Source organism: Geotrypetes seraphini, chromosome 2 (assembly GCF_902459505.1).
Source record: "Geotrypetes seraphini chromosome 2, aGeoSer1.1, whole genome shotgun sequence".
Taxonomy (NCBI): domain Eukaryota; kingdom Metazoa; phylum Chordata; class Amphibia; order Gymnophiona; family Dermophiidae; genus Geotrypetes; species Geotrypetes seraphini.
Genome location: NC_047085.1, coordinates 442,890,138 through 442,903,882, shown reverse-complemented (window position 1 = coordinate 442,903,882; position 13,745 = coordinate 442,890,138). Strand labels below are relative to the sequence as shown.

At 40.9% G+C, this 13,745-nt stretch overlaps 2 protein-coding genes across 6 annotated transcripts in view; one reads left to right on the top strand and one right to left on the bottom strand.

The window, feature by feature from the left end:
* Positions 1–7,765, bottom strand: part of ACBD5 (acyl-CoA binding domain containing 5) — a 96,985-nt gene extending 89,220 nt beyond the window's left edge. Inside the window, exons 1-2 of one of the 4 annotated variants that reach the window (XM_033931410.1) lie at positions 7,415–7,765; positions 3,037–3,157 (exon numbers count right to left, since the gene is read on the bottom strand). In XM_033931410.1, the coding sequence (XP_033787301.1) occupies positions 3,037–3,157; positions 7,415–7,502 (209 nt within the window). In that variant the 5' untranslated portion in view covers positions 7,503–7,765. The remainder of the gene's footprint in view (positions 1–3,036; positions 3,158–7,414) is intronic. The other 3 variants (XM_033931408.1, XM_033931411.1, XM_033931409.1) reach the window with 3 other exon arrangements.
* A 181-nt stretch (positions 7,766–7,946) lies between these two features.
* ABI1 (abl interactor 1) overlaps positions 7,947–13,745 on the top strand; it is a 216,405-nt gene continuing 210,606 nt past the window's right edge. Inside the window, exon 1 of one of the 2 annotated variants that reach the window (XM_033931414.1) lies at positions 7,947–8,355. In XM_033931414.1, the coding sequence (XP_033787305.1) occupies positions 8,239–8,355 (117 nt within the window). In that variant the 5' untranslated portion in view covers positions 7,947–8,238. The remainder of the gene's footprint in view (positions 8,356–13,745) is intronic. The other variant, XM_033931413.1, reaches the window with a different exon arrangement.

Below are 13,745 nucleotides of genomic sequence, written 5' to 3'. Positions count from 1 at the left end.
GTATATTTGGAGTTCACTAAAGCATTTGATAGCGTCCCTCATCGAAGATTACTGAACAAGCTGAAATCGATAGGATTAGGAGACACTCTAACTACATGGGTTGGGGATTGGCTGAGCGGTAGACTTCAGAAGGTGGTGGTGAACGGTACCCCATCCGAAGCATCGGACGTGATCAGTGGAGTGCCGCAGGGCTCGGTCCTGGGCCCGATTCTATTTAACTTATTCATAAGAGATATGACGCAAGGACTTAGAGGAAGGGTATCACTGTTCGCCGACGCCGCCAAACTTTGCAACATAGTAGGCAAAAGCTTATTACCTGATAATATGACACACGACCTACTGTTGCTGGAACAATGGTCAACTACTTGGCAGCTAGGCTTCAATGCTAAAAAATGCAAGATAATGCACCTGGGTAAGAGAAACCCGCGTAGAACTTATGTACTAAATGGTGAGACCTTGGTTAGGACCACGGCGGAACGTGACCTAGGGGTGATCATTAGTGAGGACATGAAGGTTGCCAATCAAGTGGAGAAGGCTTCCTCCAGGGCAAGACAAATGATGGGGTGTATCCGCAGAGGTTTCGTCAGCAGGAGACCTGAAGTTATGATGCCGTTGTACAGAGCCATGGTGAGGCCTCACTTGGAGTACTGTGTTCAGTTTTGGAGACCACACTACCGAAAGGACGTGCTGAGGATCGAGTCGGTTCAGCGAACGGCCACCAGGATGGTCTTGGGGCTCAAGGATCTCACGTATGAAGAAAGATTAAAAAAATTGCGGCTGTACTCACTTGAGGAAAGAAGAGAACGGGGAGATATGATTGAAACATATAAGTACATCACGGGACACATCGAGTCAGAAGATGATATCTTCTGGCTCATGGGACCCTCGACCACCAGAGGGCATCCGCTGAAAATCAGGGGAGGGAAGTTTCATGGCGACTCCAGGAAGTACTTCTTCACCGAAAGAGTAGTGGATCATTGGAACAGACTCCCACTCCAGGTGATAAAGGCCAGCAGCGTGACGGATTTTAAGAGAAAATGGGATACTCACGTGGAATCTTTAAGGGAGTAAATTCAGGGGAGGGGATACTTGGAATGGGCAGACTTGGTGGGCTATAGCCCTTTTCTGCTGCTTTTTTCTATGTTTCTATAAGAAGGGGGAGGGGCCGAACGGAGCAGGTAAGAGAAGAGCAGATCGCGGTAAGAGAAGGGAAAGGGGGGGTGGGGGAAAATGCTGCTACTGCTATACAGGGATTTGGAGGGGAAGGGGGGAAGTGGGATGGAAATGCTGCATAGGGAAGTGGAATAGAAATGCTGCTGCCCAGGGAAATGGGGAAAAATGACATACAGACAGCGGTAGGGAGGGAGACAGAAAGAAAGAAAGACACAGGGGCAGGGAGAGGGACAGAAAGACAGACAGAGAAAGGGGGCTAGGGAGAGAGAGAGAGTCAGCCTGGAGGGAGACAGACAGACATATATTCTAGCACCCGTTAATGTAACGGGCTTAATGACTACATAATAAAACCCTAAGCGGCACATGCGCACTCCTACTTGCGTGTTCCGTATGTCCGTGGCCGGAAGGAGTGCGCTTGCACGCCTACAACTGCCCCACACGCGCAAAGGGAGAAGATACAGAAACAAAGAAAGACTGACAGACAGCCAGGGAGAGAGACAGTAAGACAGGGTGACCAGGGAAGAGAAAAAGACACACAGGGGGACAAAGACAGAAAGACAGGGGGGCAGGGAGAGAGATAAAAAACATAAAGTAAGAAAGAAAGAAACGCCTCAGCGACCCATTGTGCTAAAAGTCTACACATCTATTCTAGCATCCGTTAATGTAATGGGCTTAAATACTAGTTTCTTTAATAAGATATTAACTATTTTTTTCTGAGGCTCTCCAAGGACCTACCAATCCAAAATGTGGCCCTGCAAAGGGTTTGAGTTTGAGACCACTGGTATAGTATGTTTAGATGAAGTAGAGCCGTGACCAGATTAAGCTCCTGAATCTATTGGCGAAACACGAAATCGTGTCAAAAGAGCTTGATTAATGTGGATGTTGTGAAATCTTCCTGGTGCTGTGGAATAAGTGGAGAATAACGTGACAGTTGGAAATTTGAGTGATCTAACAGTTGATGCAATGAAGAATCGTTATATGTCAAACACAAGTCATATTGGTTGCTGCTATACTTGGTTATAAGGGTGAACATTGAATGAAAGTTTATAAGTGACTATTTTAATTGGGTTGAATGTATTGAGAGGGCTCTATGTTTGTGATAATTGTAGGATATGTGATTTATGAATAGTACAGTGGAACCTTGGTTTGCGAGCATAATTCATTCCATAAGCATGCTCGTAAACCAAAGTGCTCGTATATCAAAGCAAGTTTCCCCATAGGAAGCAAGGGAAACTCGCTTGATTGGTTCCCCCCCCCAGGACACCGGCGCTGCTCGCTTCCACACTAGATAATTAAGTAAAATATCATACAAAAAATCTAATCACATAACCTGTAACCAATTATTACATTTTTTATTAAATCTTCTGAATATTTCAAATAAATACAGTCAAACTTCAGTTTGTGAGACACAATTTGCTTGAGTGTTTTGCTCGTCTTGCACAACACTCGCAAACCGCGTTTCTCGCATACCAAGGTTTGACTGTATTTATTTGAAATATTCAGAAGATTTAATAAAAAATATAATAAATGGTTACAGGTTATGTGATTAGCTTTTTTTGTATGATATTTTACTTAATTATCTAGTGAAGCTATTTTGAGATTTTGATAAGTCCTGGTGGGGTTGGTTTATTGGTTGTAATGAACATGTATGAGATAAATGTGTATGACTGCTACCTACTTTATAGGCAAATCTCACTCATGTATATTCATTAGGGATATCTTGAAAACCTAACTGCCTGGACAGTTTGAAGAACTACTGCTCTATATAATGAAGCATTTTTGAAGAAAGGGAAAAATTCTCTCTCATATGATGTAATTAATATGTGTTCAAACTTAAGATAATCTCTAAATATTTATAATTACCATTTATATCTACCAATAGGATCCCAGAATCCAGGCCTTGGAACATTGCATGGTCCTTGGGTTGCTTGCTTATAAAAGCTATAGAATTTTAGCATCATTTCATTGGATGGCTGGAATGAACCTACAAATGAAATGGGGGAAAAATGAGTACCTTACAAGAGAAAAGTAAATAAAACAAACCAATCCCTTTAATATCATGGTAAACCCTAATCCAAACTCTTTCTACCTGAACAAAGACCAGAGGTCTTCTAGAGTACAGAAATTTGTGGTGAGTACCACAAGTTCTATTCTCTATTGTTCTGCAGTTCAATCCTCTCACTCCACCCCAGCCACAATGCTCTCTCGCTAGCAGAGATTTTTACCTGAGCTGACTTAAGATTAAAGGTGAAGTAATGTTCACCTTTAATTTATGATTAATTTGATCCCATTTGTTTTTATTTTAGATTCATAAACATTCCCGCTGCCTCAACAGGGTTTGGTTAAGACTGAACTCGAGCAAATCTCTTTATCATTTGTATGGTAGCAGAATAGGGTCCTAGAAGTTTCTGGATTCTTTCCATGTATATCAAAGATGATCAGCTTTCAGATAATTTTTCTGCAACTGTAGTCAGTGTTTTGTAAATGCCAGCTGCTGCCAGATATTCAGCACCATTATCCTGACTGCAGGCAGTACTGAATATCTGTATAAAGCAGTTAGGATTAGAACTATCTAATGAGCAGATAATCAGTTTGCTATCTAGATAAAGTTTAATATTGCTTTAGTTGGGTAGTTATCCAGATACTTGATCATGTGCAGGTCCACCTCAGCACTGTCCACATACCCCTAGATTCTATATACAGGCAGTCCCAATTTTACAGATGTTTGACTTACACCAGACTCGTACTTACGAACGGGGGACTTTGCTTTTCCCTTCAGTGTCCCAACGTACCCCTCTCCCTCCTGTGTCTCAACATGCCCATTTCCCTCCCTTCCTCCATTCTGTGTCCCAAGTTTGTGCTTCCCTCCCGTGGGTGTTTACCTTCTTCTGGTTGTCTCCCTCCTCCTCCTTCCAGTCACACTCGTTTCTCTTCACAAAGCTGCGTGCCTACATGCTGCCCACGGCTGACCCAGAAGCCTTCCCTCTGACGTTGGCTTTATGATACGAAATGACTGCGGATGAAGAAGGAGGAAGGAGCCATCCAGAAGCAGGTAAATACCTACAGGAGGGAGGCAAGAACTTGGGACACAGAATGGAGGGAGAGGGGAACTTTTGGGACATGAGAGAGGAGGTGCGTTGGGACACAGAAGGAAGGAAGGGAGGGAGCACAAACTTCGTACAAAAGATGGAAGAAGGAGGGAGGGGCATGAACTTGGGACATAGGATAGAAGAATGGAAGGAGTGAGGGAAAGATGCTGAGGTGGGGGAGGGCTTAGAAAAAGGAGAATTGTTGGGCATGGGTGTCTGTGTGAGAGGGAAAGAGATGGTGCACCTGGGGCAATGAAGAAAGAGGAGAATTGTTGAGCATTGGGAGGGAGAGATAATTATGGTGATGGGAGAGGAGTGAGGTATAGATGAATGGGGAAGAGAGATGAGAGGGAGAAATGTTGGATGTGGTGGAGAAGGAACAGTAGAATGGATGGAAACAGATGCATGAGGGACCTCAGGGAGGTGGAAAAGGTGGGAGAATACTAGGATCAGACTTTGGGAGGGAAAAAGAAAAAGGTTTTCACTACGCTATACTCAGAGGGAAGGCTTCTGTGCCAGCCGCGGGCAGCAGGTAGGAAACGCTGCCCACGGCTTTGTGAAGAGAAGCAAGATCCGAGTTACAATAAATTTAACTTAAGAACAGTGTTAAAAACGGAATTTGTTCTTAACTCAGGGACTACCTTTACTGTGCACAAAGTTAGCCATGGATTTCTGTGCCTGGTTTCCATTTCTGTACATCGTAATACACTGGTGTTTTATTGACCTTAACAATTGTTAATTAGAGCTAATTAGTAGTTATGCAGTAAATGCCTTGTGCCTTATTCTATAACCCCCGCACCAAATTTTTATTGTGCTTAACTCCAAAATGGGAGTTTATTACCTCATGCCTAGTTTCCAGGCATATGGTACCTTCATTTCTGCATCTAATTGGGTAAGAGCATTTACACCATCCTAGTTAAGTGTGAAACGTACGCTAAGCTAGGATTCTATAAAAGCTGTTCTGCATAAGAATATAAGAATTGCCATACTGGGGACTGACTGAAAGTCCATCAAGCCCAGTATCCTGTTTCCAACAGTGGCCCACCCAGGTCCCAAGTACCTAGCTAGATCCCAAGTAGTAAAACAGATTTTATGCTACTTATCCTAGAAATAAGTAGCAGATTTCTGGAAATGTTGATACAGAATTTGCACTTAGTATGCCAAATTCCCTCCATAGTGCTGCAGCAAATCTTTAAGGATATTCTGCAGCACTACTGGGAAAATTGTGTAAGTGGCTCTAGATACCTATACACACCAGGAAAGGCAGGCCTTACAGCTATATAAGGTACTCATATAGGTAAAAACCCTGGGTACTCATATAGGTAAAAACCTGATTATGCTCTAAAATGTATTGAAAATGTTTTTCCAGATAGGCAATATATTAAATACAATAAACATGTCTTATATAGAAAACAAGGTAGTGTAAAATCATACATGTTTCCACTAGTTAAAATTAGATTGTATATTTATAGTTTGGCAAAACCATACAAGGAAGATATAATTTTCTATGGTCAGGCATCAACCATGAAGCACAATAATGGTTTCAGCCCAATTATTCCCTAGAGCGGTTGGACATGATGGAACCCAACTAAAAGCTTGCTTTCAACAACCTCATTTCCTTTGGTGTTCTTGCACTTGCAGGTTAACACAAAGACTCAGGAAGGGCAGCACAACATTTGGGGTGGTTATTCTGTCCTCCCACCCATTACCACCAGGCTGCCATATTTTACAACTACTTATAGCAATTACAGAGTAAAGCCTTAAAACATCAACCCCACGTAACAAATCACTTATAGCAAAAAAAGGGGGTTATCCAGATGATCAACAATGGCAGCAAAATCATTCATACTATTTCATATCAGAAATAAAGGGCATTTCATTGATTTTGAAATCATTAAAAAAAAATACTGTTTCCTAATGTCAAAAGTTGCACGAGACCTATGAAACTCACAGTGTACAGTAGTATACAAAGTGATGCAAGCTATATAAGTATACTGCATTACTTCTGTGGCAAAAATAGTTTCCCTAACATCACAAGAGAGACGGCCACCTAACCAATTGAAAAATAAACACACTGTTTATTTTGTCACATTTTCTGTGCAGAAATGGGAAGTCCCCAAAGACAATACAACAAAGTGAATATCAGAAGTTTAAAACATCTCTGCTATCATACCCATCTGCCTTTTATTTTATAAACCAACATGAAAAAAAAACCAACAAAAACTTACAGGAAACAACTCTTACATGGAGACACAATGCTAAGAGAATGCTACATGACATTTCAAATCATCTTCCTTCCTTAATAATATACTACAGTAGAAAAGTGGGGCGCTGCCTCATTCTCTCAGTACAAAAACCACACATCTTTAAAAAAAGAATAAAATAGGGAATAAAACCCCCTAAAAACCCTTGAAAACTAAAAAATGAATTTGTATACCTACTATCAGTACCAGGCGACACCATAGTACTTAAAACAAAAGATCCGGTGGTATAAACCACTGTGCCAATTAAGATTAGATAATGTCATTTTGTGTACTAGCATTAAACATAATTCATTATGTAGAGAGACATCTTCATGTGATTTTTCTGTAGCAAGTCCAATGTTATGGAACAAAGTTCCAGGGCATATTCATTTTTGTACCACTTTACAGTTGTTTATGAAAGTTTTAATAACTAATCTGCTTATACAAGCTATTTAAAATAATTAATGAATAACTGGACAGTTTTCAGTTGTAGATTATTTTTTTTTGTTTTAGATATTATGTGAATTGTTGTATGTTATTTATATTGTTATTTTTATGGATGTTTTTTTTTATTATAAGCCACTTAATTTAAGCAAGGTATACATTTAAAAAATATATAAATAAATATTTTATGACTTGCGTGCACATAAGAATAGCCTTACTGAGTCAGACCAATGGTCCATCAAGTCCAGTAGCCTGTAGGCTTATTGCAAAGGTGTCCACCTAAGTCTATGGAATTAGGAGGTTTGTGTCTATAGAAAACATGCTTCGTACAGATAACCTCGCCACTAGTATTACTCGCAAGAGCTGCAGATGCTGCAGCATCAGCACCGCCCCCAACCCAATACTATTCCACCTCCAAATGGGGGACTATCGAGCTCTATCCCCGCCCCTCAGGACAGTACTCACCGTTTTTGGGTAAACTCTGAATCACTTTCACGGCTGCCTCGAACCTGGTCTGATGGAGGGCGCCAGTGTCCGCCATGTCCGCACTCATCCCGCCGCGGCCTCAGAGTCGCCGCATGAGAGCCGAGGACCAAGTAGTGCGAGGTGACAGATCTGTCTCGCTCCGGTCACTGCCGTAAAAGTTCTTGAAAATTCATCACTGGGGAAGATTCACTGCAAGGCCACTGACTGCCACCTTCGCTAAGCTCCGGGGTGCCTCAGTGGTTGGTAACAGAGGGTCATCACCCCCGTATTACGAAGCCACGCAAAACATGATGGGAAATGGAGTTTCGACATCTTTTCGAACATGGCTTTGTAGTGATTATGCTCCTCCCAAGTGATTCTTTCTTGACTCAATCTCCGCCTTCTTTACGGGGAAGTCAGTTTCCATTGGTGCTTCTATCACGTGATACATGTTTTTGGTCTGGCGTTCCGGAAACAGACCTATTCTATTTGCTGTTTGACAACTACCATGAAATAATGATAGAATTTCGTTTGGCCTATTGCTTTGCTGTTATCGAATATCTCAGAAACCGGCAAACAGAACAGTAATGTGAAACCTAAAGCGGAAGGAGACCGGAGAGGAGAGAAGGCGTGCTTGTTTGAAAACTACAACGTCCGGCTTCCCTTGCGAGACTTTTCCGGGAGGGGGTTAAAGGTCAGGCGAAGAGAGGCCGTGAGTCCCGGCATGCTTTGCAAGCGAGAGAGGGAGGGTGCGGGCTGGCAGTATCCGGGCAGCGCGAGCGGTGCGCCGTGAGTCAGAGGGGAGCGATGCGGACGGGCGGAAGATGGCCGAACTGCAGATGCTGCTAGAGGAGGAGATTCCTGCCGGCAAGAGGGCGCTCATAGAAAGCTACCAGAACCTGAGCCGTGTCGCTGACTATTGCGAGACCAACTACGTGCAGGTAAGGGGAAACGGAAAGTGGAGGGAAGGTAGGGACCACTGAGGGTATAGGAAGGAGAGAAGGCGGTGGTGCCGGGCCCGGTAAAGCCCGGGTTGGCGGTGATGCATGTCTCTATGCTTGGTTCTGTTGGCGTGGGAGCTAATTTTAAGGGTTGCCTGGAGAGGGTGTGTCTTATCCCGACTCAGAGTGCTTACAGAAAGAACTCCCTGGGGTTAGCTGAGTGCTGTGTTTTTAATTCAGGGGTGGGGAACGTGCAGTGATCTATCTGCCACTATAATTTTTTTTTTAATTCATTTTGTATTTTGTAGTTTTTGATTTCCGGATTGTTCCTTTTTTAAAAAAATTGTGTCAAAGAGGAAGCTCTTGACATGAGTCCTTGGCAGCTCTGAAGGCTGTGATGTAATCCTTTCTCTTCCTGATCTTGGGTGTAATACAGTACTTTTTGGGAGTAGATATTTTATTCTTTGATTTTTATATGTGCATATAAGCTATGATTTGTAAAACAAATGTGCGGGGGTTGTGTTCTCTAAGAAAAGTACTCCATATTATAGAATTGAAAAATGAAAGCTATTTTCTAGTTGTTTCATACGCTAAATTTGTACATTTGCTTGGCTATTTTGACGATATAGCCTAAGGAGATAATGAACATAACTGTACAATGAGTCATTTGAACAAAATTTGTCTAAAATTCTGATTAGTAATCAGGATTACTTGTTTTGCTTAATTTTTGACTGTCGCTATGTCTTGTGGAATGCTAGTTTGGAGGAAGATAGGGAGAGGGTACATCTTTTTCTTGTTTCTTTTTTTTTTTTTTTTCCGCCTGTCTTGATCGTGATTTGAGTGGTTGTGAAGCAGATTGTTTCATCATTTGTCAACTAGGATAACATTATTAGGCACATATGCCTATGAAAGGTGATGACATATAGATTCTTCTCAGGGGTCCTGTACATTAACTAGCTTTGAACAGTTGACCTTTTTTTTGTAAAGGTTCTGAAACTTGTGATCTTTTTATTACATGGCTCTTCCTTATCAATATTGAGTTGAATTTGTGCTGAGAATAAACCTGTTGAATGTCAGGTGTCTGTAGCTAGTAACAGTAGTAACACCATGCGTCTTTAGTGTAATTAACAATTTGCTCGTTTGCTTTTTTTTTTTTTTTTTTTTAACACAGTACTCAATAGCTTTACACAGCTTCCTTGTTATATTTACAACAGTACAGCAGTGTGGTGACTGAATAATGTCATTAGACAGTGTGAAATGTTGAGTAGTTTGATCTTATTTTTAGCTTTTTTTTTGTTTAGAGATTTATAATGAACTGTATCTAAAAGTTCTTCAGTTTGTAGCTCTTAATTTTTCTGTAGCAAGTATAAGAAGCAGTATGGGTGTAACAGCTTATTTCTTCTGAAGAAAGCTCCACCCAAAGCCAACTGCGGGGTAGGCTACTCATGCTTTCTAAAGGAAAGGCTGCTTTTTGTTTTGCTCTTTGAGAAATGTTGCGAATGTTTAAGTGTGATGGTAACTACAGTACCTGTTTTAACTTGTTATCTATCACTGTTCAATTTGAGATGTGTACTGTATTTGTTTTTAGTATTTATCAGAAAGCTGTCATAAGCCTGAAAGCTATTTTTTTTTCATCTAAAAGACAAATACCTTAGCAAGTTCTGTTTTTCTTATAGTCTGTGGTCAAGAGTGTTGCATCTTGAAATCATATATTTAGTAGCCATATCGTCTTAAGCAAGCTGTTTGGATTTGTTGTAGACCCTGTGAAGGTTTGTGATTCTTAAGGATGATTTATGTGTAGAACTGCAGGGTGTGTCCTTTTTTAAGTTACTTATAGGTGATTGTTTACTAAATGTTAGCCAATGCCTGATGGAACTTGCTATGTTCTGCTCTGTTCATTAGAAAAACATGGGCACAATGGCAGATATGTATGCTAATGCCTGTGAATGTGTACTAACATCTATTAAATAGGTCCTATAGTGTTCTTCTACAATGATTATTAACTCTGTTCTGGAGGTACACCTACAGATCTGGGTTCATGAGACTTCTCAATGAATACATGTATGAGAGATGTATATGTTGGGTATCTTTCATTTGTATGTATTACAAACATCCTAAAAATAATATTTATTAGTAGGGCTGTACTTCAATTAAAAACTTTTAATAGTGATTAAATTGTATGTTTGGGTTTTTTTTTGTGTGTGGGGGGGTCACTTTTTCCCCACTGCAACTCCTTGTGATTCTGAGCAAGTTGTTGCAGTGGGAAAAAAATAAACAAACATACCTTTAATCAATTTTAATAAAAATATGGTTCTAGAAAAAGTGATGAAAAGATAAGAAATACAAAATACACATTAAAAAAATAAAATAAACAGATTGCAGAATAGCTATAAGCAGCCTTATAATTTTCTGAGCCTACTTCAGAAAAGCAGGCCTACTTATTAGGTCTCTAAGGCAGGATTCAAGACTGCAGTTTTGGGGAAAATAATGCAGAAGGGGTTGATGTGGATGCTGTGGTAAGAGCAACTGACTGCATGGTTTCTAAGGCAAGCTTTCTGGAAAAAACTATCTGTGCAATATTTTTATTCAGTGAGCATAAAATTGCTTAGGTGTTAAATTTGCAGTAATCCATAGCTCATTGCAAAATGTCCCCCTTCTGTCAGTATTTGAACAATGATTTGAATTACACACTGACAGGAAGGGAGACATTAAAAAAAGTCTCTGGTGGTCTGCATTGACCCTGTATCTCTGGTAGACTAGCAGCCCCTTCCCTCCCTCTGACTCCTGTCTCCAGGATGTCCGGTGCAGTACTTGGAGAGACCCCCCAGGAAAGAGACTTGGGAGTACTGTTCGACAAGTCAATGAAGCCGTCTGCGCAATGTGCAGCAGTGGCAAAAAGGGCGAACAGAATGCTAGGAATGATTAAGAAGAGGATCACAAACAGATCGGAGAAGGTTATCATGCTGCTGTATCAGACCCATGTTATGTCCTCACCTGGAATACTGCGTCCAGCACTGGTCACCATACATGAAGAAGGACACAGTACTACTTGAAAGGGTCCAGAGAAGAGTAACTAAAATCGTTAAGGGGCTGGAGGAGTTGCCATACAGTGAGAGATTAGAGAAACTGGGCCTCTTCTCCCTTGAAAAAAGGAGACTGAGAGGTGACATGATCGAAACATTCAAGATAATGAAGGGAATAGACTTAGAAGATAAAGACAGGTTGCTCACCCTCTCCAAGGAAGAGAGAACAAGAGGGCACTCTCTAAAGTTAAAAGGGGATAGATTCCGTACAAACGTAAGGAAGTTCTTCTTCTCCCAGACAGTGGTAGAAAACTGGAACGCTCTTCCGTAGGCTGTTATAGGGGAAAACACCCTCCAGGGATTCAAGACAAAGTTAGACAAGTTCCTGCTGAACCAGAAGGTATGCAGATAAGGCTAGTCACAGTTAGGGCACTGGTCTTTGACCTAAGGGCTGCCGCGTGAGTGGACTGCTGGTCACGATGGACCACTGGTCTGATCCAGCAGCTGCAATTCTTAGTTCTTATGTCTAGCAGTCTGGAGCTTTGGGATCTGGAAAGCTTATTACCTTTTTGGTCCTGATTCAGGGGCAAGCTAACTCTTAGACTTGGTAACTTTTTCAGGTTGTACTCGTATTATTCAAGGTTCAATTTTTGATATACCACAAATTTTCAAATGGAAATCTAAGTGGTTTACAGGCTCAAGAGTTATGAGGGGGAAGGAAATTATATACAAAGCAATACAGTACTGAAATCGTAGGACACAGAAGGGATAGGGACTTGTATACCACCTTTTTTTAGTTACAGAACCACATTCAAAGTGGTTTACATACAGATATTCAAGCATTTTCGCTACCTGTCCCGTTGGGCTCACAATCTATCTAATGCACCTGGGGCAGTGGAGGATTAAGTGATTTGCCAAGGATCACAAGGAGCAGCGCAGGGTTTGAACCCACAACCTCAGGTTGCTGAGGCTGTAGTTCTATCCACTGCACCATATAATCGGGAGGGGAAAGTTTACAATTTAACAGAAGGGGTTAAATAAGGGGAAATGCAGTATAAATGGGAAGCTTGGTTAACTTTCTTATTTATGTGCCAAAGATCAGAAAGCATTAGGTGGGAAAACCAGAGAGTAATAATGCACTTTTAGCTGTTATTTGAGGTTACAAAATGATCTTTAAGATGCAAATGAAAGGGAATAAAGGGTGTTCCATACAGTTGGAGCAATCACTCTGAAACTGGAGTTTATGAAAGCATCCAGAAAAACCTGATGGAAGGCCTTGCTTGACAGACCGAAGAGTTCTTGTGGCAGAGTAGGGGACCGATAGACTGGTTAGAAAGGAAGGAATCTTATCTCATTGGATCCAATCCCCAGATCTTAAGAGATCCTGTAGGTAACTGGAAACAGGTGTTCTGAAATGAAAAGGAGAATGCTGTGATCATATTTCTTTCAGCCATGAAGAAGTATTACCACAATGTTTTGTACTAATTGTAATCTATTACAGTATCAAGTAAGCAAGTTGACCCACAAGGACAGAGTTATAGTAGACAAGTTTTGATAATACCAGAGAATGTAAAGATGCGAGAGAGCAAGGGTGTAAGAGGAATGGAATGGAATCATGTGAGTGTAAAGAAAGAAAGAAGATACCATCCTTAAGGTATAGGATTGAGAAGGAGAGGGTGTTGTCCAGAGTGACTCTCCAAATTTTCATTGATGTAGACCAGTGGTCTCAAACTCAAACCCTTTGCAGGGCCACATTTTGGATTTGTAGGTACTTGGAGAGTGTCAGAAAAAAATAGTTAATGTCTTATTAAAGAAATTACAATTATGCATGAGGTAAAACTCTTTATAGTTTATACATTTTTCCTTTTGGCTAAGTCTTAATAATAATATTGTAATTTATAGCTAAAGAGACATATGATCAAGAAACGGTTTTATTTTACTTTTGTGATTATGATAAACATACCGAAGGCCTCAAAATAGTACCTGGTGGGCCGCGAGTTTGAGACCACTGATGTAGACAGAATAAGGAAGATTACTTTTTAATAGTAAAACATGGAGGACTTGTCCAGAAGTCTCTTTGTAATCATCCTGGAAATGTCTAGATGTCTTTTTTGTAATCCGCCCAGAACTGCAAGGTTGAGGCGGAATAGAAATCAGTAATGTAATGTAATGTCTCAAAGGTACTTGGAGTTGAAAATCATAGCTTCAATTTTATTGGGATTGCTTTTCAGACAGTTGGTTAACCAGTCAGCAATGATGTCTGATTTGCCAGAAATTATGGGGTAGCTAGAGGAGGAACAAAAGTCAAAAATGAGGAGATAATGAATACGGTTGGCATCAATTTTAATAAAACAAAGTAAAGCCCAG